Consider the following 21,933-nt stretch of genomic DNA (forward strand, 5'->3'; position numbering starts at 1 on the left):
CCAAATATTTTAGTGATACAGACCTACATAGCCTTTAGTAACTCTTACAAACAGTATTTCATATTTTTGTAACTCAGGAGAGAAAGCCTTCCTCAAACCTAATTTGTTAAAATCTATCAAACTATGTGCAAAACACTCTTTAGTGGAGTGTGTAGCTCCAAAGGGAGTCTTGGTCATCCATCTTATTGGGCAAAAAATCTCCTGGAGAAGTCTACGCCCCCACTTCCCAACACCCCACAATCCTAAATGCCCCAGCCGGAGCAGCAGGAGGTCAGAAGGAGGAGTGGGAGTGGAGAGATATAACCGTGTTACCAAGGCAGGACATCTTCGTCAAAGGAAGGAAAGAGTGGAGCAGGAAAGGAGGAAGAGAAGGGGCTGAAATAGAGGAGTGAGCCTTCCACAGAGTTCAGTTTCACACAGAGCCAGTGGAGATTCTACAGGTGGACATGAAAACTAGATGAATAAATTATAGACTGGAATAATCATCTCAGCTAGTGTGAAGGATTCATTGGGGAAAGGAAATTATATAACAAGTAAAGGACATTTTTCTGCAGGAGGAAAGGTGGTGTTTGAGGGAACGGACGAGCAACTTCATTACTCTAATGTAAGTACGATTTTAGACTTTGTATTGGGTTTGAGCTTATGTAAATAACACTGTTTCATGTAAATGCCTTTTAAGGTTTTACTTTATATCAATTTACTTTTTTGTGTGCAGATTTTTACAATCGTATTAGAATATTTCTGAAGGATCATGTGTCACTGAAGACCGGAGAAATTATGCCGAAAATTCACCTTTGCATCAAAGGAATTCAATACATTAAAAAAAACACAATTGTTTAAAATAGTAATAATATTTCACAATACTGTATTTGTGATTAAATAAATGCAGTCTTAGATATTCTTTCAAAAAAGATTAAAACATTAATTTAATAAAAATCCATTAAATAATAATAAAAACAATAATAATTAAATATGCACATATAAACTGTGGCCTTTAAATCATTAAGGCTTTGAATAAATAGATTGCAAAGGTCTTTTATGAAGCATTAAGGTCTGGTATCTTGGACCAAGATTAAATACATTCTTAATTTTCAATACAACAGTGATTAACTCTGTTTGAACTTATTTCATAGTTTAGTGCATTCTGGGCTCTGTTCTGCTATATATACTGACTTTAATTCCCTGAAGACTGTCTATGTCCTGTCAAAACCCCCGTTTATTTATTTATAAATTTTGTGGAATTTCCTGATATTCTGAACCTTCTGAAATCACGGTGGTGATTTCATCTTGGCAAATGTATCTAAATATATCTAAACACCTAAATTGTTTAATATTAATCATATGAAGTATATATATATATATATACACACACACATATATATATATATATATATATATATATATATATATATATATACACCTAAATTGTTTAATATTAATAATATGAAGTATATATATATATATATATATATATATATATATATATATATCCAATAAAATGCAAATAATTGACCACTTATAATTGTATAAGTGTAAAAATATGAGTGAGTCTTTTGATAATTATTGTCACTTTAATAAACACTTAAGTGATACAGGACATTAAAAACTTCCTTAAGGTCACAGCAAATTCCTCCTTTAAGAGTTTAAAAGGTGAATGTGTGGGAAAGGTTTTTAAATCAAGGTCTTGATAGCATCAGAACTATTAATGGAAGCGTGAAATCATACTTGTATTCACCAAAAATTGGGTCCACTCCAAATAAACAAAGATAAGCAGAGGACTTGTTCCTAGAAAGAATAAGCAAGCATGTGACCTCTGAAAGTCACAATCTAAAACATGTACAGTACATGATCTGTGCTCTAACATCTGTCCTTATACTACTCAATGTATATTATTATTGATCAAAGAGACTAACATGAATAAATCATATATATATATATATATATATATATATATATATATATATATATATATTTTTTTTTTTTTTTTTTTTTTTTATTATTATTATTATTATTTTATTTTTATTTTTTTCTGACATTCACTTGCTCGAAGGTTATTGTGGATCTGTAACAAGCTGTTAAAGGCTATTTATGACTGTTGGCTCTTTTAGGGTTACACTGTTTTATAGTATTTGTGATCTGATTAGCATTCAGAGTTTCCTGATGAGCCATTCCAAAGTTATTGTTTCATATTTTTGGGTCATCCTGGAGATCAGGGTGGGGTCAGCGGCTTCATTTCCTGATCCTCTGTGTTAGTTATCACCATCTGTTTTCTCTACACAAGATGTGTTAGCATTTTAGTGTAAAAAAAACAATAATAACATAACATAATATAAATTATAAGCTTTTAAATCTTTCCAAAATGAACCACATTTACTTTTATATTTAAGTGTCTCAGTCTTTTGCTATTCTTTAAAGAACTTCTTTGTGTTAATCAACATTATGTCACAAACAGCTAAGCTACTGTTCACTGAGCGTAAAGAGATAGTTCACCCTAAAATGAAAATTCTGTCATCAATTACTCATTCCAAACTCCTAAGACCTTCGTTCATTTATTTTTGATGAAATCGGAGAGCTCTCTGACCCTGCATAGACAGCAATGCAACTGAAATGTTCCCAGACCCGGAGATAGATATAACTGTCCATGTGACATCAGTTGCCCAACTTCACTTCTGCCAAGGTACGAGAATACTTTTTGTGCACAAAGAAAACACACCATCTTCTGCCATTATGGAGAGTACCACGACGCATGTGCGCACTTTCTGAACATAACCAACGCTGATTATGTTCATTACATTTTGGGGTATGTCTTTACTGTTTCCTTACTACATTTCTGGGTCTGGGAACATTTCAGTTGTTGTCTTTAAAGAGTCGGAGATCTCTCAGCTCCAAGATATCTTCATTTGTGTTCTGAAGATGAATGGTTTTAGGTTTGGAACGACAGACTTTGTATAATGACAGACTTTTCATTTCAACCTGGAATGTTCATTTAATAGGCTAGTCATTTTATAGCTGTTAGCATGGCCACAATTTATCATTGTTTGTGTACAATTTCCAATACCCAGTTAATTAATTTATTCTCTCTTTCTTACCTTTTTTTTTTTTGTGCCAGCCAAAAACTATACTTTCATACTTGAAAGACTGATGAACGGCAAGATGAGTCTTCCCCGTAATGGTACCCTGGAGAAACCCGTGTCCCTGCAGCCCGCCACGGACCGAGTGGAGCCTGATTCCCCTCACCCGCGCCTCCATCACACCGGCTCCGTCTCCGTGTCCAGCTCAGGTGTGGTGGTTCCTCCTCCGTACTCGATAGCAGGCAGTGCGCTGAACGAGTCTCCTCTGGAGCTGAGGGGCTCTCTGGACTGTTGGGCCTGTTCTGTTCTCGTGACAGCACAGAACCTGATCATCCTCGCACTCAATGTGTGTCTGGCTGCGCTTATCTTCGGCCTCATCCTCTTGCCTTCGCTCGTCATGGTCGCTTTTGGCTTCCTCTGCCATTCAACGGTAAGCTCGGTCTCAATTACGTACCAAATAAATAACATTGTCTTGAAGTTATTATACAATCTAACTTTTTAATGTCGATTCCTATTATAAAAATAATAATAATAATAAATACTTGAAAAACAGTAATAGGCTATTTATTTATTTTTATTACCATTTAAAATAACTGTTTTATATTTATAATATATTTTAAAATTTAATTTATTATTGTGATGAATCCTGAATTTTCTGCATCAATACTCGAGTCTACAATGTCATGTAATCCTTCAGAAATCATTCTGATATGCTGATTTGGTGGTTCATATTTTTTGTGGAAACCCTGATGCATTTTTTTTTTCAGGATTGTTTGATGAATAGAAAGCTCATATGAACAGCATTTGTTTTAATATAAATATTTTGTAACATTATGAAAGTCTTTATTGTCAATTTAACGAGTCCTTGAAGTGTCAATGTCTTAAAAACACTGACCCCAAACTTTTAAAAGTCAGTGTATATTTATATTACCTGCGTTATTATATTTGAATCTTTTTTTTTTTCTGTACTAGTCCTCACATACTCTGATTGCTCTAGTGTCATAGCACTGATGACTAAACAGAGTTCAGTGCAACTAACACAAATCACCTGAGTGAGAAGAGGAAATAAACTCTGTCACACAAGCCTCTCTTTATCATTTCCCTGCGTCAGTGATCAGTTAGCTTCCTCAGTAAACTCCCACTGCTTCACCATATGTGTGGATGTTTTTATGAATTTTCTTATCGCTGTTCAGTGTAATCCTGCTCTTATCTGAACTGACATTGAGAATATATACCAGACACAATTTTAACTAACTCCTTTTCTTGCACTACTCCCCATCTGTTCCAAAGGTTCAGCGCCACGGTACTTCCGTCTACTGTTCAGATCTCTTGGATGATGGAGGCTGTGTGGCTTTACTGGTGGTGGGCTTCCTGCTGCTGGCTCCGCTCCTGGTTCTGGCTCTGGCCGCTTACTGCAGGATGGCCCGCCACCTCCAGCTGGGCCTGTGCTTCATCCCCTACAGCCGTGCTGTCTACAAGAACCTGCCTGCATCACATCATCGAGGCCTGGGGGGCTGCTGTGGCCAGCAGGGGGCAGGAGAGAGCGAGGGAAAGGGTAGCGTGTGGGTTTGAGCAGCCTTAAAAAAAAAAAGCATGGTGAATTTAATGTGAAAATGTCAGAGAACCAAATTGTGCCTATTATGTCAATACAAGCAGTGCTATGTTCTCAGCAGTTCTGCAAATTGTGCATTTATTCAAAATCAGATTTTTTTTTTTTTCTTAATCCATGCTTTTGCAGTGATGTTTAGTCACTCATTTTTAACTGGATCAATCTATAGACCTTTGTCGGGGTAGCACCATATTTCATTTTTGACTGGAATGAGAACGAGGCTATGAGGAATAGAAGTACAGTACGTTTTATTGATTTTACTGCTATTTTACAACATTGTTCATCTGACACATCTTTCTTTTTTCAGAAGACAAAGCAGTTTTAAAATGACATGAAATACACTCTAAAAAAATAAAGGTTATTTACAGGCATCAGTGGTTCCACAAAGAACCTTTATTGCCATCTATGGAACCTTTTCATTCCACAAAAAGTTATTCGCTGTGGAACAGGGTTCTTTAGATTATTCGAATGTTCTTCACATCAAGAAAAAATGGTTCTTTTCAGAACTGTTCACTTAAAGGTTCTTTGGGGAACCAAAACTGGGCATCGCTGTGAAAACTCCATTTTGGAACCTTTATTAGGATCTTTATACAGTGTGCCACGTGCCATTGTAAAGACATTAAGTCTATCCCTCACTGCCTCGTTTTTATACATGATAAATTCAGTATGGTGTCTAACCTAAGGTCTAGGTAAGATGGAGAAAAAGGGTGGAACTATTTTTAAAAACGAAATACCTATTGTAATGTTGTTCCTTTGTAAAATTTGTTTTTTTGTATTTTAGGGATTTTTGTACATTTATCAATAGAAACTATTTGTAAAGATTTTCTTATTACCGTACAAACACCACTTACTACTTATAAAATAAATCAAACATTCCAACCATAAATGTATGAAATAAAAAAAAAATTGTCAATGTATAACAAACTATTAAGTCATTTAAGTCATTCTCCCATGTATTTAGTAATATTCTCCCATTATTTCATTACACGCCATACACGCTTTTCCCATGCACTGTTCTAAATGATTTCTGTGGATACAAACAAAAATTTTGCACACAAAAGTATTCTCGGGACTTCATAAAATTAAGGTTGAACCACTGATGGATGAAGCTGCCTTTAAAGGAATAGTCATCATTTACTCACCCTCATGTCGTTCCAAACCTGTATGAGTTTCTCTCTTATGTTGAACATGAAAGAAGATATTTTGAAGAATCCTGGTAATCAAATAGTCTTTGGTCCCTTTTGTCTAACATACTGTAGTATGGAGAAAAATACTATGTAAGTCAATGAGAGCCATCAATTATTACAAGAGTTACACGCACAGCAAAGGTGTTAAGGTTTAAAAACCGTCAAACTTTTTAACAGAAATATATTACTATGAAATAGTAAAATGTACTTCTCAAAATAATATTATTACTCTTATCTTTAATGAATATCACTCAACCCAAATATTTTTCATCCATGTTTTAATATCAAACAGGCTACAGCTTTGTCATGCTGCATCATAAAATTATTGAAGAATATGGTGAATGTATGAATATTTTGATGAAAATGAATATTTTGATAAATATTGATATGATATGGGAAATATATATATTTTGCCATATCACCCAGCCCTAATTTTACATTTTATCATTAAAAGTGCTGAAAAAGGGTAAAAGAAAAAAAAGAGAGAAAATAAATCATTTAATATTCATATAATGCATATAAACAAGTCTTGCTAAGATTCAAAACAGAATAAACAGAATCAAAAGGTTTATTTTAAAAGGAATTTATGGGATCAGCCGTGATTGGACAGGGTAAAAATTGGGCTATAGTTTTCATTCCTTGTGTGGGTTTTGAGTTATCTTTGGGCTGGACATTTTTCTGGGACCCCATAGCCCTGACTACTATACAAATATAATGTACTCAGCCACTTCTGAGATCAGGAGCTTTTGTTGTGGCTTGCAGGATTAGTTATTTAAAGCCTCAGCCGGTGGAAATTTCCCACGGCGTTCCGCGCACGCTCAATCAAAGCTTTAATACGCAACCGAGGTAACGGAACAGAAGGGCAGAGTCAGTCCAGCATCAGTATCCTCCGGGAATGCGAGCTGATCACTGGCGTAACACGATCTCTATAGAGACCAGCACGAGCGCAATCTCATGGAGACAGAGTCCCAAACGCAGCAGATCCAGCAGATCACTGAATAAGACACTCCGAGCCACTTCATTCCTCTACAGGTACGTTTGTCAGAAGTTGGTGATTGAAGCGTGAAGTGTGACGTAGGCAAAGATTATGTTTACAACTTTTTAATATGTATGCATCATGAATAAATGTTCAATGTGCTTGACATAATAACAGCTACTACTCACTCTATGATGAACTTTATTATTGCAACGCCAACGTGCATATTTGTATTTATCCAGCAATAAGTTATTACTAAAGTTATTATGCTATCCTGAAATATACTTTACATATTACTGCATATCTACTCTGCATTTCAAGATTTTATTAATTAGAATAATATTTTACTAAAGACGTAGGCTATAAACAATAGGATTATGTCAGTATGATGATGCTGGGCTCTTGGTTATCTGGCTTTGAGCTCATCTGATCTGTGATGTGTTCGTGTGCTGCGCGCGCCAAGTCGCTCTGGTTTGAGTTTCTTAAATGAAGGATTAACCTCCCCTCGGTTGAGTTTTATGTAAGATACTTTTCATAGAACTACAAATCTTTTTTCTTGCATCTATAGGCTGCAGGTATGGTGCTCAATCACAGGATCAGTGAGCACTAGAGAGAAGAGGGTTTTGGCTAGATTCTAACTGTTGATTTAAAGGAGCTCAAAATATTATCATCAGAAAAATAGAAAGTTTTATATTACAACTAAAGTTCCCAAATATTATTGCCAGTACTAAAGCACATACTTTGTCAATTCAAAATTATATTTTACATTTAAATAAATTATATTCTAAATTTAATGGATACATGTATCAAATATTTATTTACATGAATTTAATCAAATGTTCCACAACCTGCATTTTGTACCTCCAGGTATAATAATAATAATAATAATAATAAATATGATAATCATTATATAATAATATTATTATTATGATCATAATCATCATAATTATTATTTTCATATTATTATTATTATTATTATTATTATTAAAATAATATAATTTATTCAATATTTTACCTCTGCAGTTAGCCAGATCAAACACTTTGATGTTGTGCAAACATTTAAAGAATATGCTATTTCAATATATTAAATATTTAAAAAATCTTATTTACACTTATTGTAACAATTTTCTAATAGTATTCTTTATTTTATTAATTTTTTTTTTTTTTTTGCTTATAACAGTGTAAAATGTTCAATAGTATAAAGAACATTGATTTGTATATATATACATTTGTATTCATTCTAATTTAGACTACTTATTTGTGAAACATTCTATTTCTGGATGCTAAATTTGGTAAAACTGGAAATACATTTGTAGCACATTTTATTTTACTAATGTAATGTCTTTGTAAATACAATACATTTGTCACGTCAGGGCATTTTAACGATTTATATATGTCAAAATAAATCATTCTCCCATTCTGCTAAATACACGGGTGGTGCTGCCCATTATTTACTTAACAAAAGTGTTCTGTTGCTATATAGCGGTTCTCTTCCTGTAGTTAAGATTTATACACACCGAGTCTGACTTTGTGACTGATTGTGGAGTCAGAGCTGGTTGTTCTCGGCCGGTTGTCCCAGCCCTATTAAGTGGGTCAGGGAACACAACTATGAGCCCCGCTCAAGTGATATAGCACTGTTACAAGCCTCAGACACGACTGAGGATTAATCCTCTCAGGATGAATGAGCTCTTTGTTTCTTTGAGCCATTATTAGCAGTCTCCAGCTTTCACCTCTCAGCTAACGTCCCGGTCGGAGAAGTGAGATAAGCTTGAAGAAACAAACACAATGGCACTGAAAGTCCATGTTCATCAGTCAGTAGGCCTAGACCTTACACTTCATGTTCTCTCTCCAGACCTCTAGAGTGGGTAAACCATGGGTAAGAAAGTCTTGCAGTGTTTTCCTTGGTACAAACGCTGTAAAGACCGGGGTAAAAGCAGGATGTGCCCTCCTCCGCCTGGTAAGTCACCTTGTTTACCGAATCTTGTCCTGATATGTTGCTAATGACGTTATAAATCAAACCGTCTTTCCATACTGGACACTGAACATTAATTTCCCCTCTCTCTTTGCGTTCACAGTGCCATCTGTTGAGGTGCAACCTGGCTTCTCTCCGACAGTCTCCTGGGGGTACGACGGAGAGGAAAACGCCGGACGTCCCGTCTATTTTTCCCATAAAGCGCGTATAGTTTATCGCCACCAGATGGATGGCAATATTATCGATGCCACCTGCTGACCTCTGGGCTTCTGTCCCAGAATCCTTTGCCTTGTACCCATGGCTGTAGACGTTCAGTGTAGAGGAGCGTCATAGGATCCTACTAGACTGTTCCGTCCTGTGTAATTAAACTAAATCTTTTGTATTTAGTAAAGATGTCACAGTGTTTCCTCTGGTTCCCCCATCCCCTCGCCATACTTGGCACTCACCTATCTTTACTTACTGTGTTGAAATATAATATAATGTTTGAAGGCAGACAGAGTGATGTAGGCCACAAGGAATGTAGAAACAGAAACCGAGCTGGATTTTATAAATACAAATGTAATGTGTTTTGTCATGCAAATATGATCCTGGATGTATGATTGCCCATTGCTTTTCAGAGGACAAACCATGACTGGTTTTTCAGAGGTTCATGAATGCATTTCAGGCAAAAGATACATTTTTGTACTAATCACTGGAATTATAATGTAACATTTCCGTACATTTAGTAATTGTTTATTATTCTCTGGTTATGTCAAAGAAGTTTAAGTATTGGGGAAAAAAAAATGTTTAAATATATGAACATATTTCTATTGTTAATCTTTGTCTCATTTAAAATCTGAAATGTTCTTAATTGTTCCCTTATTGTACAAAAAGGCTTTATTTCTTTGTGCAAATTATAAATTCTTATTTTGTACTGGGGGTAAAATATGATCTGGACATGTTATTGACTATTCAGTTTTCAGTTTGAGGGTGTTTTGCTACATAAATAGATATGTAAAGGGCTAAACCAGCCATAAAACTCTAATACTAATTCATGCAAAATAAAAATGCCACTATTTTGATGTATAATTTCCCATCTATAATGTGTTAGGAAAAAGAGCATGTTTGATATTACAAGAAAATGTTACCAAACTAAATAATCATTTTTATATTGTACTAATGCCCAAATAAATTATTAATTTAATGTTTACTTTGTATAAAATTTCCTTTTCTAGCTACGATAAAAGTAATACTGCAATCTGTAATATTGCACCCTATTCGTCATGAAAATGCAATTTGAATTTGACAACACGATTCACTGTTGGTCTCATCTTTTCTATGTAAATTGCAATGTAAGGACTCTAACCACTCTGAAATATTAAATTTTTAATCTTGGGATGAATATTAAACTTGTCTGGCTGTGCACAATTACTGTCATCTAACATAGTGCTATTTCATTTCACCATGTAAACACAACCCCATTACCCTGACTTCAGATCAGAGATGGCAGAGTGGCCCATTGTCGTCAGCGAGGACACAGAGAGGACAGACGGGATATAAATTCCCTGGTTACCAGACACAAGATGAGAATTAGCTTTACTGTGCCTTTGCAAGTCATTATCCTCTTTAAGTAGGCCTGAGTGACGTCGATGGATGTCTCTAAAGCGTCTAATGTTGTGATGATATAGGCCTATAAGAGCTTATGTTTCTTATGAGTGGATGTTTACAGGATGCATTTATGAAGCTGACGAGTCTCTGTAAAAATGTCAGCCACTAGATGACACTACAGACCAACAAATTTAGATTTGTTACAGAAAGGCTATAGAATACTTACTTAAAACTGATTTCCGCTCAGCACTATATAAGACATAGGGGGTTTATTTATTTGTTTATTTATTTATTTTATTAAACAGCAAGTAATATGGATTTTAAATGCCAGAATGGTAAATTGTTGCCGCATGTTTAATATTTTTGAGGACACTGAAGTAGCTCAGAAATGAAATAATATATATAATTTGTTAAATTTTTATACAAATAATAATCATACCTAATTATATTTCATTTGTAGAACAGTATTCCTTACAGTAAGCACAAATGTTATTCTAATAGTATTTATTCATATTTTAAATTAGCTTTTATTTTTGCATTTTCAGTTTATTTTTGGCTTCATTATTTTTATTTAATTAAATTTTAGCAGTTTTAGTACTTAAATCTATTTATTTAAATTAGTATTGTTTATTTGTTTCATTAATATTAACCTTAAATGTAATATTTATAAAGTAATAATATGTATTATTAATGTAATATTTATTTATTCAGTTATTTATCTATACATTTAATAATTACTTAATATTATAAATATTTAAAGAGTTTCATTCCATCATTATTTATATCATTCACTTCAATTCAGATTTATTTCAATTCCAGAAATGATTTTTAATAGTTTTAGTTAACAATCAATGAAGCAATGGTATTAAGCTATTCCATACACAGAAAGAGAGAAGGGAAAAGGAAAAGAAATAAAGAAGTGTTGTTATTATTATTATTATTATTACCACATCATCAGTTTAGTATGCGCTCATGTTTTAAATTGGTGTCGATCGTGTATTCTGAACCAAAACAAGCCTTCAATATACAGAAAAGGCCTATCCCAATAAAACAACACAGGCATAAATTCAATGCAATAATGTATTATACAAATCCTGTATTAGAAGACATCATCATAAATTACAAATATATTTTGTGACATCTCTCTGTGTGTATATGTAGACTCATACTGTATGAAAAATATCTTTACTTTACAATTCAGTTCTGAGTTGAGAAGTTTGAAAAGCACCATAGCTGATTGGAAACTGTGTGTTTAACTTCCTGAGCATTATATTGCAATGCCAAAAAAATACCTCTCAATATCCAGACTAGTTCTGGGCCGTTGTCTAATCACTGTCCATGGCTTTCATCTAGTGTCTGTGCTCTGAAGGTTGATCGTGCTAACATGGATCTGAGTGATGAGATCAGCATGGCTGCTTGTTGATGTTGTTCAGTATCTTGTGGTGTGGGGTTTTGTACAGGGCAGTGAAACTACCAGGAGTGAGAACACCATGGCCTCCCTCATCCACATGACCCATCAGGATATAGTTTTGACCTAATGAAGACACCATAAATAAATAATTGGCTGATATGTAAGAAATTAACGCTGAATAAAGTCCAAGGAATCGGACACAGGTGTGTATTTATGTGCACATATAGCCATATACCTCTGCGCAGCAATGGACATTTCTTGCAGGGCATCACAAGCTTGACAGACATGGTTTCTCCAGCTTGGGTGATTGTAAGACTACCAGTCTTGTAAGCCTTAATTAAGGACACTGTGGCCTGCATACTTTCACTTGGTCCAGAAGTCAGAGCTGTCAGCTTACCGGTGATAACTGAAATTGAGCAAAGATGCAGGTAACACTTTAGAATAAGGTTCCATTAGTTAATGTTAGTTAACTACTTTCGTTAAAATGAACTAAGCAAGAACAATCCTTCTAGAGCATTTATAATTCTTAGTTCATGTTAATTTCAACATTTACTAATGCATTATTTAAATCAAAAGTTGTGCTTGTTAACATTAGTTAATGCACTGTGAATTACCATGAACTAACAATGAATAACTGTATTTCCATTAACTAATATTAACAAAGATGAATAAATACAGTAATAAATGTATTATTCATTGTTTGTTCATGTTAATTAATACATTAACTAACATTAACTAATGGAACCTTATTCTAAAGTGTTACCAAGATGCATTAGGTTGATCAAATGAGGCAGTAAAGACAAAAACTGTTCTAAACTTTCTATCCATCAAAGAATCCTGATTAAATGAATCAAGGGTTTCTTTTTAGCATTAATAATAGAAGTACATTTTATGAGCAGCAGAAACGTTTTTCAGAGTAGTTAATAGTTGTTACCAAAACAACAAAATACCATTTCAGTCTTTCTAATCAGAAATGTATTCTCTCATTAAATGTGTTACTTGATGTTAATTTGTAATTAACTATATAATTTACTTGCAATTTTTGAGTAAAAAAAATATGTAATGACTTACCAAATTCACTAGCACAGAAACTAGTCTTGATGGTTCCTTCTCTTTTACATGCCTTTGGACACACTGGATTCGTGCCTGTGGCTGAAACATAGATTTAACAATGTTATAATAAGTTCTAATCTACCATAACCAGCATCATTTGTTCCTCTTATCTCTTCCTCACTTGGTCTGGATTCATCTGGCTTTGGTTCAATGGGTGGTCTAACGGGTTTGGCTCGCGTCTTTGGCTGTTTAGTAGTGGTCGTAGTTGTTGCTTCTGTTGTAAAGACCACAGGATTCACCGGTTTGACTGGGGTGAGAAGGGGTTTTGTGGCTGTGGATGACACTCTTGGCCCTGATGCAACATCGCCACCTGCAGTCGGACTACGGAGGCCACGTGGGATGCTAGTGTATGACGCCATGAATCCATCTGAGGTCACGCTGAGGTCGGATACAAACTGCACTAACAGCACATTGCCATTGGAAATAATGTCCCTGCAGATGGGACATAAAAAACAGGGATGAATGCAACTGTAAAACATTCTGGTTTAGCTTCAAACATATGATATTCATAATAAAATGGCAGTCAAAGAGATGAATGTGATAACTGACCGAGGCGCAGTGTCTCCGCAGTATTTTCCGATGCGCCTTGAATCATCTTTCTCTCCTCCGTTAAAGAACGCCACATAGTCGAAGCGGCAGTATGTGTCAGACTCCACATCAAACTTATCAAACTTCACCTCAATCACCTAAAAACACAAAACCCCCAAATCTCACATTTTAATTAATTCATTGTATTTATTATTTTCTTTTTTTAAGGGGGAGGGGGGTTCAACCCAAAGTTTAACATCAAAAAAATAATATTTGTATTCTGGAAAAAGTTCTGAAGTAAAATAAAATATATTGGAAAATATCCAACATTCAAGCTAAGGAAAGCCATGTTTCCTGACAGGCTTGTTTCTTATCATTTATTGAACAGGCTGCAAAAAGCATCTGGTGTGCTGCCACCTATTCAGCATGAAATGATCTGTACTGCAGGGGTTATGTTTTTTCCTGACCATGTCCGGCTCCACTGTTATAAGCCAAGAACAGCTGATGCCCGCTGGATAATTTTTCTCAGGCCAGTTGGGAGTTTTGATTGAGCCCTGAGACTTTGTGAGCTTCCCGCCACAAAACTGGTGCTCTGAAAAAAAGGAAAAAAGGCCATTGAGGCTACACATATTCACTCTTTAATATGCATGAGCTCTAGTCAAAAAATAAAGTTTCCAGAACCAAGTATTTTCAGTCCACACAGAATTCTGACAGAGTCAATAACAACACGTTTAGGATTTGATATCTTTGAGTTCACCATCCACATGTGGCTTTCCTCCACTGAAGTAGGCCAGGAACCCTCTTCCTCCCGTTCCTGAATCTGACACCATCTCTACCATCATGGTGTTGGATGTGGAAATGAGAGCTCCAGGCCGGAAAGTTCCACAGAATCGCCCGAGCTTCTGTACCATATTAGAGTGTCCGTTATACACATCCACATAGTCGTAGCGGCAGAGAGGATCAGCCTCCAGGTCAAAAATCCTGAAGGACAGCATGACTACATTGCCCTCTGGAACCTAGTAGAAAGAGACAGAGCTCCTTAAAGGCTTTTACGATATGATTTCCCGAGTGTGGAGTGTGAACTCAAAGTGAACTCACTGTGATGTACCAGGTACATTTGCTGTTGGGTTTGTAGAATGATGGGAATCCTTCACTGCCCACAAAGCCTGAGTCTCCAACCAGATCACCGCCACACTTAAACACAGGCCTGGATGAGCGAGGAAGAGTGAAAGAGAAGGATTTCTGGTGGCTATGAGGAAATGCTGAATGTGTTTTTATTGCATGATAAACACAGCTTTTGAGAGGTGGGTCAAACTCTTGACCAACACATTGTTTGCAGGAGACATAACTTCACAAAGTGCAAAGAGATGCACACAGATGGACCCACAACTCAGAAAATGAATTATGAGAATAGTTTTCCAACCAGAAGCTATTGAAGATACCTGTTTTACAATATTGTTATTCAGTACATAAATGAAATGTCAGTGTATACAGCTTTCATTTTATGTGATGCATTTCAGACAGACAAAATACACTTAAACTAGATTAATGACAGAAACGTTTACTAAATCAATTTCAAAATTCAATAAAAAACACATCTGACCCCTTTAAAAAATTGGAAGACTTTAAACATAATAATATAATTCACATTCAATTCCAGCTCAACACTGCATAATTAAACACTGGATTTTAGTGTATTACTGCATTTTGAATAGCCCAGTATTCATTAGTACACTTTATATTACTCAGTTATATAAATTAGATTGTATGATCTTGTGTAAATGTAAAGTTTAATGTTGTCACCCATATTAAGATAAGTTAATTTATTCAGATACTTTTGTTTTTGCGGCAGAAAAAGTGCACAAGTAATATAAATTACATTATTGCATACAGTAGTTATATTAAAAATATATTGTCTCTTTTAAGTAGCTTTTAATTAGTATTGCTAATTTTTTTCTTCAGAAGAGCAGCTGGACTGTAGTTTGGTTGTACTTTATGAGTTTTGCAGGCTATACATTTTCAAAGCTGTTTCACAGAGGCAGACACTTTTGTTCAGCATTTATAACATCACTGGCAGTATTTCGGAGACCACTGATGGCTCAGAATCCTTTTTGAATGTCCTGAAATGTGTTATTGTTTTGATAACATTCACTGAAGCCTAGAGCAACATATGTTTAAAGACTTAAACTCCATGACACTGTAAAATAAAACAGAGCTCTATTGTGATGTAATGGTGCAGGGACAGAAAACTCAGACGAAAAGCCTGGTCATTATGCAGTCACTCCCACAGACCCCGTCTGGGACAGATTCTCTGCACTCAGCAATGGGGGATGTTTACTGCAAGGTATAATTTCAGTGACCTTTTCAAATATTTACTGTGTTAATAAAAATTAGGAAGTAAATGAGACTGATTTGCCATGCATATAAAATTAGAACAACTTTCAAATGTCACAATCCATTGGAAATAAGTTATGCATAATTATATTTCAGTTTTAGAAATAATTCAACACATATAAAGGGACACATTTAAAATTAAATTAAATTAAATTAAATTAAATTAAATTAAATTAAATATATTTTTATTAAGTGTAGACTTTTCTGTTCAAATATTCTTTTCTTAAGTTTCCATCCTAAAACAACAATTAAATAAATGTTGTTGACATTTGACTCCTATTAGCAGGCACAGAAATTTCAGTCATGTTTCACATCATTATTGAGAAGCACTTATTAAAAAAATGTTATAAAATGTTAAATGTTAAAAAAATAACATTCTGGCTACATTTATTGTTGGAAGAGAGCAGCACAAACATTCAACAAAATTTCACCAAATAAGACAAAGTTATATGTACAGACATTTCATTTTCCTGCAACTGCAAAAGGCTCAATAGCACACAAAAAAATCCAGAATTTTTGCCCATAAGGATGTCGGCCAAATCGTTCAGTCTAGTCATTATTTAACAAACAATCCATCTGTTTTTTTCAGTAAAAGTAATGACACTCCCTGCAAAGGAAAGCTGGACCTGATTCAAAATGACCTGATTCACCCTGAAAGCACACTAACTCAAAGTATTTCCATCTGCAACCCCTTATAAATCTATAATCATTATTCTTTAGAATACATAAACTGCACACTCCATGTGTTTAAAGACTCAAAAATAACATTTACTGTCCAGACATAAACACTTTAAAGCTGTAAAAGTGCAAGCTAGCAAGTTCAATCAGCTGTTGCAGTAGAAGCTCATGAGGGTTTGTAAAAAAATAAATAAAAAAAAAATAAAAAAATTGGGTTATTTATCTCATACTCATGCACAGTCCTACCACACACCTGGTGTAGTTGGTGGTTTGACACAAGACCCCTCCAAAACTCATAAACAGGAGAATCCCCAAACTCCACAAAGCAGTCAGACGCTCCATATTCCTCAGTACTGAGATCCACATGCAGACGCAGCCACGGGACACATGACACGGAGAGGAGGAGGTTTGGAGGGAGGGATGCTGAGGAAAGAGTAGAGGGAGTGGGAAAGTGACGCTGTGGGGGGACTAGCAGGAGAGGCTTTAATTAGAGCCAGATGTTCACCTTGGATTGAACAACAGCCTCACTGACTTTGGCCAAAGGGAGAAATGCTGCATCAACAAAAGTAGAAAAGAAAAAGAAACAATTGCAATGCAAACTCTGTAGGAGCCATTGAAAATGAAAGCCATTCTGTTTGATTAAACTAGGTTGTTTTTCAAGGGAAGCTCTCCATGCTGCTCAGGATGTCAGGTTTTAGGTGTGATCTGCAGGCTGCTCCATTTGCTATCAGGAAGTGCCTGAGGTGTCACAACCCCCCTCTCACTTTTGCAGAGATCAAGGGGTGGGGTTTAATTGTACTCCAATTACCTCCCCCAATGTATTTTATTTTCTCAACTGGTAAAATTCTAATAACTGCAGCGAAAGAAAGTCCCCCAGTTCAAATGTCGATATACAGTTGTAAATGTTATAGTGGGAGTATCTGGTATTCTCATTCTAGAGTACATACGAAATTACACAAATACAAAATGGAAGTCTGTTTCCGCAAACAAGCAAAAAAAAAATAAAATAATAATAAATAAATAAATTAACCTTATATTTCACAATTGCAGCTTATAATTTTAATAGAACTTAAAGAATGTATTATGTCTAAACTATTTATTACTATTTGAATTAGCTTTATCTATATATAGCTACATTTATGTATACATTTACATTTAGTCATTTAGCAGATGCTTTTATCCAAAGCAACTTACAAATAGTGGTGGGCAGAGCGAGGCTTCATGAAACACTGAAACAGTTGAAGCAAAGTGCCGTATTTGTTTCGAGGCTTCGAAACTTTACCGACACCCGTCTCCACGGTGACACCTAGTGGCCAATTGCCCATGTTATCTGAAACAACTGTGACAACAAGCCATTTAAAAATAAATAAAAATATTTTGTTTTCGTTAATGTGGTGATATTTTAAAATCCTATAATAATATCCTATATAATCCTATATCATAATAATAACTAGGTTATTTTGGTCATGAAAAATGAATAAAACAAATAAATCCACAATGGTCTAATTTGTTTTTTTTTTTTTTTTTAAGATTTTTATTCAAAAATATTAATTGCTCTGCTGTGGAAGGGCTTAGCCTACTTCTTTTTTTACTGATAATTTCTCCAGCCTTAGAAAAAAATCCTCTAACAAGGGACACTTGTTGCTGGCATGCATAGATATTTTTTAGCAAGGACATACAAATGAGGAAAAATCACAGCTCTCTCTCTCCAGTAACTTAGTGGATCATGGGTTCTTGGCAAAAATGCATCTTTTAGGTAGTTTTTAACTTCTACTGTGGCATCTGCTGTGGCACTGTGTATCGCCTGTGTGGTTTGTTCCCGCCCCTGTCAATCAAACGCAGACTCGGCAAGCGTGCCACCTGTCGGTCGAGACACTTTTGAAACGCGCAGAAGCTTCGTTTAGCCATAGTCACGTGACATGGGTGTTTTGAATCACAGTTCGGAGCAGTGTTTCGAAACATCTACGCTTCGGGATCTCGACACTGTGTCGAAACGTTAGTTTCGCGTCAGCCATCCCTACTTACAAATGCGAGCAATGAAATCAATCAAAACCAACAAAAGAGCAATGATATGAAAGCGCTAACAAGTCACTGTTAGCTTAATGCAGTACACGTAGAAAGGTTTTTTTTTAAACTATATAACAAATAAAAAGAAAACAGATATAATAGAAAAATAATAGAGCCAGATTTTTGCTTTTGTTAACTGTGTAATAAATAAAAAGAAAACAAATAGATAGACAACAAAATATTAGAGAAGCTAGTGGTGGTTTTTTTTTTTCAAGAAAACAAGCAGTTAGTAAATAAATAGTGTAAGTCTAAAAGGAGCAAGAGTTGGTATTAGTGGTATAGGCAAACATTAATGCCTTGAATTTTATGCTAGCAGCTATTGGTAGCCAGTGCAAACTGATAAACAGAGGTGTGACGTGCATTCTTTTCGGCTCATTAAGAAATTTATCTTGCTGCAGCATTCTAGATTAATTGTAAAGGTTTATTAGAACTGTCTGGAAAACCTGCTAAGAGAGCATTGCAATAGTCCAGCCTGGACAGAACATTCGCTTGAACAAGGAATTGTGAAGCATGCTCCGAAAGAAAGGGCCTTATCTTCTCGAAGTTGAATAAAGCAAATCTGGCAGGACCGTGCAGTTTTAGCAATGTGGTCTGAGAAAGTCAGCTGATCATCAGCTGATCATTTCTGCATGACAAAACTTAGTGATGCCATGTAGACAGAGAAGAGGAGTAGTCCCAGAACTGAGCCGTGAGGCATCCCAGTAGTTAGATTTTGCGATTTGGACACCTCACCAGTCCAAGATACCTTGAAGGACCTATCTGAGAGGTAAGACTCAAACCACTGGAGTGTGGTTCCTGAGATGCCCTTTGCCAGTAGGGTTGACAGGAGAATCTGGTGGTTAACCATGTCAAAAGTAGCAGACAGATCAAGCAAGATAAGTATTGAAGATTTGGATTCCGCTCTTGCCAGTCTTAGGGCTTTAACAACTGAGAGCAAGGCAGTCTCGGTTGAATGTCCACTTCTGACTGGTGTCTGTCGAGGAGGTTGTTCTGGTTTGAGAAAGACAGAGACTTGGTTGAACACAGTTCATTCAAGTGTTTTTGCAATGAAAGGAAACAGGGAAACCAGTTTGTAGTTCTCTAAAAGAGATAAGTTAAGGGTTGGTTTCTTAAGAAGTGGGATTACGTCCCGTGACTCAAAAAGGGGACGCAACAAAAACTGGGACATAAGAAAGCCAATTCGTAAAAAAAAACGTTTTATTTAGCTCAAACAAATATACCAAAACGTCTTAAGATAGTATTCAAAGTCAGTAATGGCATCCTAAAGATATGTGCGAGAAGGTAATATCCTGTGGTGTGGTCTCGTGATGTGTGCAAAAAAGAAACATCAAACTATAACGAAAAACAATCAAGTTGGCCGCCCGCTCTTCTGCCATCAAGCTTGCTTCTTATAAAGAGGCAAGGGAAATTGGGCACAGGTGTCACGGATGCAACCAGGTTACGGGGGGCGGAGTCATCCGACGTCTACTGGAAAAAAGCCCAATGAATACCCAGGTCGTCACACTCCTCCCCTTAGAACAGGGATCTGTTAAGAATCCCTGCAAACAAACAAACAATTAAAACAAAAACAAACACCATACAGAAAAAAAAAAAATTAAGTACCAAAGACAGCAACCAGAGCCAAAAGAGTGTTTTTTTTTTTTTTTTTTTACACCAACTTAAGCCTCATTCATAGGGGAACGTGACAGGGCGTCTGCCACAACGTTTTCAGACCCTCTAATGTGCTTAATATCAAGGCAATAAGCCTGAAGAAACAAAGACCAACGTATCAGCCTTTGGTTAGGACAGTGAAGAGAATTTAAAAACGTCAAGGGGTTGTGGTCTGTATAAATAACAACAGGTTGACTTGAGCCAACATAGATGTCAAAATGCTGTAACGCCCAAATCAACGCTAAAGCCTCCTTTTCCACCACGGAATAATTTAGCTGGTATGAGTTAAACTTGCGCGAAAAGAAGCTGACAGGCCGAACAACCCCCTGTTCATCAGACTGTTGGAGAACAGCTCCAGCTCCAACCTGACTTGCGTCAACCTGCAAAGAGAAGGACCTTTCAAAACAAGGAGCCGCAAGGACAGAAGACGAACACAATAGAGACTTAACATTTTCAAAAGCTAGCGCACAATTTGACGACCATATGAACTTTGTTTTGGTTTTCAAAAGATCGGTAAGTGGTGCAACAACTGACGAAAAGTTACAGCAAAAGGAACGATAATAACCCACTAAACCCAAAAACCGCATAAGCTCTCTTTTGGTAGTAGGCGCAGAGTATTCTTGAATAGCTTGAACTTTTGCATTTAATGGTCGAACTTCACCACTTCCGACCACTTTACCCAAGTATGTCACAGTGGCCCGAGCAAAATCACACTTGGCTAAATTCACAGTCAAGCTAGCTTCCGAAAGGCGCATCAAAACTGCATGCAGACGTTGTAAGTGCAAATCCCAACTGTCACTGAAGACAACCAGATCATCTAAATACACAGCACACCCCTCAAGGCCTGATACCACACGATTCATCAGGCGTTGAAAGGTGGCAGGAGCATTTCTAAGCCCAAAACTCATTACTTTGTAGGAGTAAAGACCTGATGGTGTAATGAAGGAAGAGATTTCTTGAGCTCGCCGAGTCAAGGGCACCTGCCAGTAACCTCTTAGCAGGTCAAGTTTAGTTACATACCTAGCTGAGCCTACCTGGTCAACACAATCGTCCACCCGAGGGAGTGGAAAACAATCAGGCTTTGTCACAGCGTTTACCTTTCGAAAGTCTGTACAAAACCTTACAGACCCATCAGGTTTTCCTACTAATAGACACGGAGACGCCCAGTTGGAACACGAAGAAACTGCAATATCATTTTCTTGCATATACCTAATCTCTGCTTCCATCAAATCTCTTTTTTCTGGTGACACACGATAATAACGCTGTCTGACAGGGGAAGCATTACCCACATCAATATCATGCTCAACCCAATCTGTTCGAGACGGCGTATCTCCAAACAACCCAGGGAAACTCCGCAAAAGTGCACTCAACTCCGCCACCTGCGAAGGAGACAAGTGGACCAGATCATCGTTTAACCTTTCCAAAGACTCAGAATTATTTAAACGTCCACGTAAAATACCATCATCTGGTTCTTTACCCTCATTCTCCATTTGCCCGGAGCAAAACCCAGCTCCAACACCTGAAACAGCAAGGAGAGCAGAACAAACAGGGTTTACTTCCCCATTAGACTTCTCATAATATGGTTTCAGTAAATTCACATGATATAATTGAGTTAACTTTCTCCGAAACGGAGTGAAAATCTCATAATTTTCATCACTCAATTTACGCTTCACCACATACGGGCCTTCAA

The 21,933-nt window shown here is 36.1% G+C and overlaps 2 protein-coding genes and 1 long non-coding RNA gene across 3 annotated transcripts; 2 read left to right on the top strand and 1 right to left on the bottom strand.

Annotated features, from left to right (window-relative positions):
• The first annotated feature begins 269 nt into the window (after positions 1-269).
• tmem88a (transmembrane protein 88 a) lies at positions 270-5,687 on the top strand. The gene is made up of 4 exons (XM_052567341.1): positions 270-440; positions 555-604; positions 3,110-3,501; positions 4,362-5,687. The coding sequence occupies exons 3-4, from the start codon at positions 3,142-3,144 to the stop codon at positions 4,641-4,643; spliced, it is 642 nt and encodes a 213-aa protein (XP_052423301.1). The 5' UTR covers positions 270-440; positions 555-604; positions 3,110-3,141; the 3' UTR covers positions 4,644-5,687.
• A 1,023-nt stretch (positions 5,688-6,710) lies between these two features.
• Positions 6,711-10,203, top strand: LOC127966400 (uncharacterized). The gene is made up of 3 exons (XR_008155625.1): positions 6,711-6,899; positions 8,696-8,800; positions 8,919-10,203. It is a non-coding gene; the product is annotated as an uncharacterized LOC127966400 (long non-coding RNA).
• A 1,265-nt stretch (positions 10,204-11,468) lies between these two features.
• Positions 11,469-16,948, bottom strand: pcolcea (procollagen C-endopeptidase enhancer a). The gene is made up of 9 exons (XM_052567340.1): positions 16,780-16,948; positions 14,553-14,661; positions 14,212-14,470; positions 13,922-14,046; positions 13,476-13,612; positions 13,048-13,358; positions 12,885-12,965; positions 12,049-12,219; positions 11,469-11,936 (listed from the first exon to the last, which is right to left on the bottom strand). The coding sequence occupies exons 1-9, from the start codon at positions 16,890-16,892 to the stop codon at positions 11,806-11,808; spliced, it is 1,437 nt and encodes a 478-aa protein (XP_052423300.1). The 5' UTR covers positions 16,893-16,948; the 3' UTR covers positions 11,469-11,805.
• Positions 16,949-21,933: the final 4,985 nt, after the last annotated feature.

This window comes from Carassius gibelio, chromosome B10, assembly GCF_023724105.1.
Source record: "Carassius gibelio isolate Cgi1373 ecotype wild population from Czech Republic chromosome B10, carGib1.2-hapl.c, whole genome shotgun sequence".
NCBI classification, from domain to species: domain Eukaryota; kingdom Metazoa; phylum Chordata; class Actinopteri; order Cypriniformes; family Cyprinidae; genus Carassius; species Carassius gibelio.

What these genes read in the sequence shown, in the direction of transcription:
- tmem88a (XM_052567341.1), top strand. Translation starts at nt 3,142, where the DNA reads ATGAACGGCAAGATGAGTCTTCCCCGTAATGGTACCCTGGAGAAACCC. An exon ending in GCTTCCTCTGCCATTCAACG is followed by an intron (nt 3,502 to 4,361) that starts GTAAGCTCGGTC and finishes TCTGTTCCAAAG; the next exon opens with GTTCAGCGCCACGGTACTTC.
- pcolcea (XM_052567340.1), bottom strand. Translation starts at nt 16,892, where the DNA reads ATGTGGATCTCAGTACTGAGGAATATGGAGCGTCTGACTGCTTTGTGG. An exon ending in AGGAAAGCCACATGTGGATG is followed by an intron (nt 14,047 to 14,211) that starts GTGAACTCAAAG and finishes CCTTTTTTTCAG; the next exon opens with AGCACCAGTTTTGTGGCGGG. An exon ending in TAACAGTGGAGCCGGACATG is followed by an intron (nt 13,613 to 13,921) that starts GTCAGGAAAAAA and finishes TTGTGTTTTTAG; the next exon opens with GTGATTGAGGTGAAGTTTGA.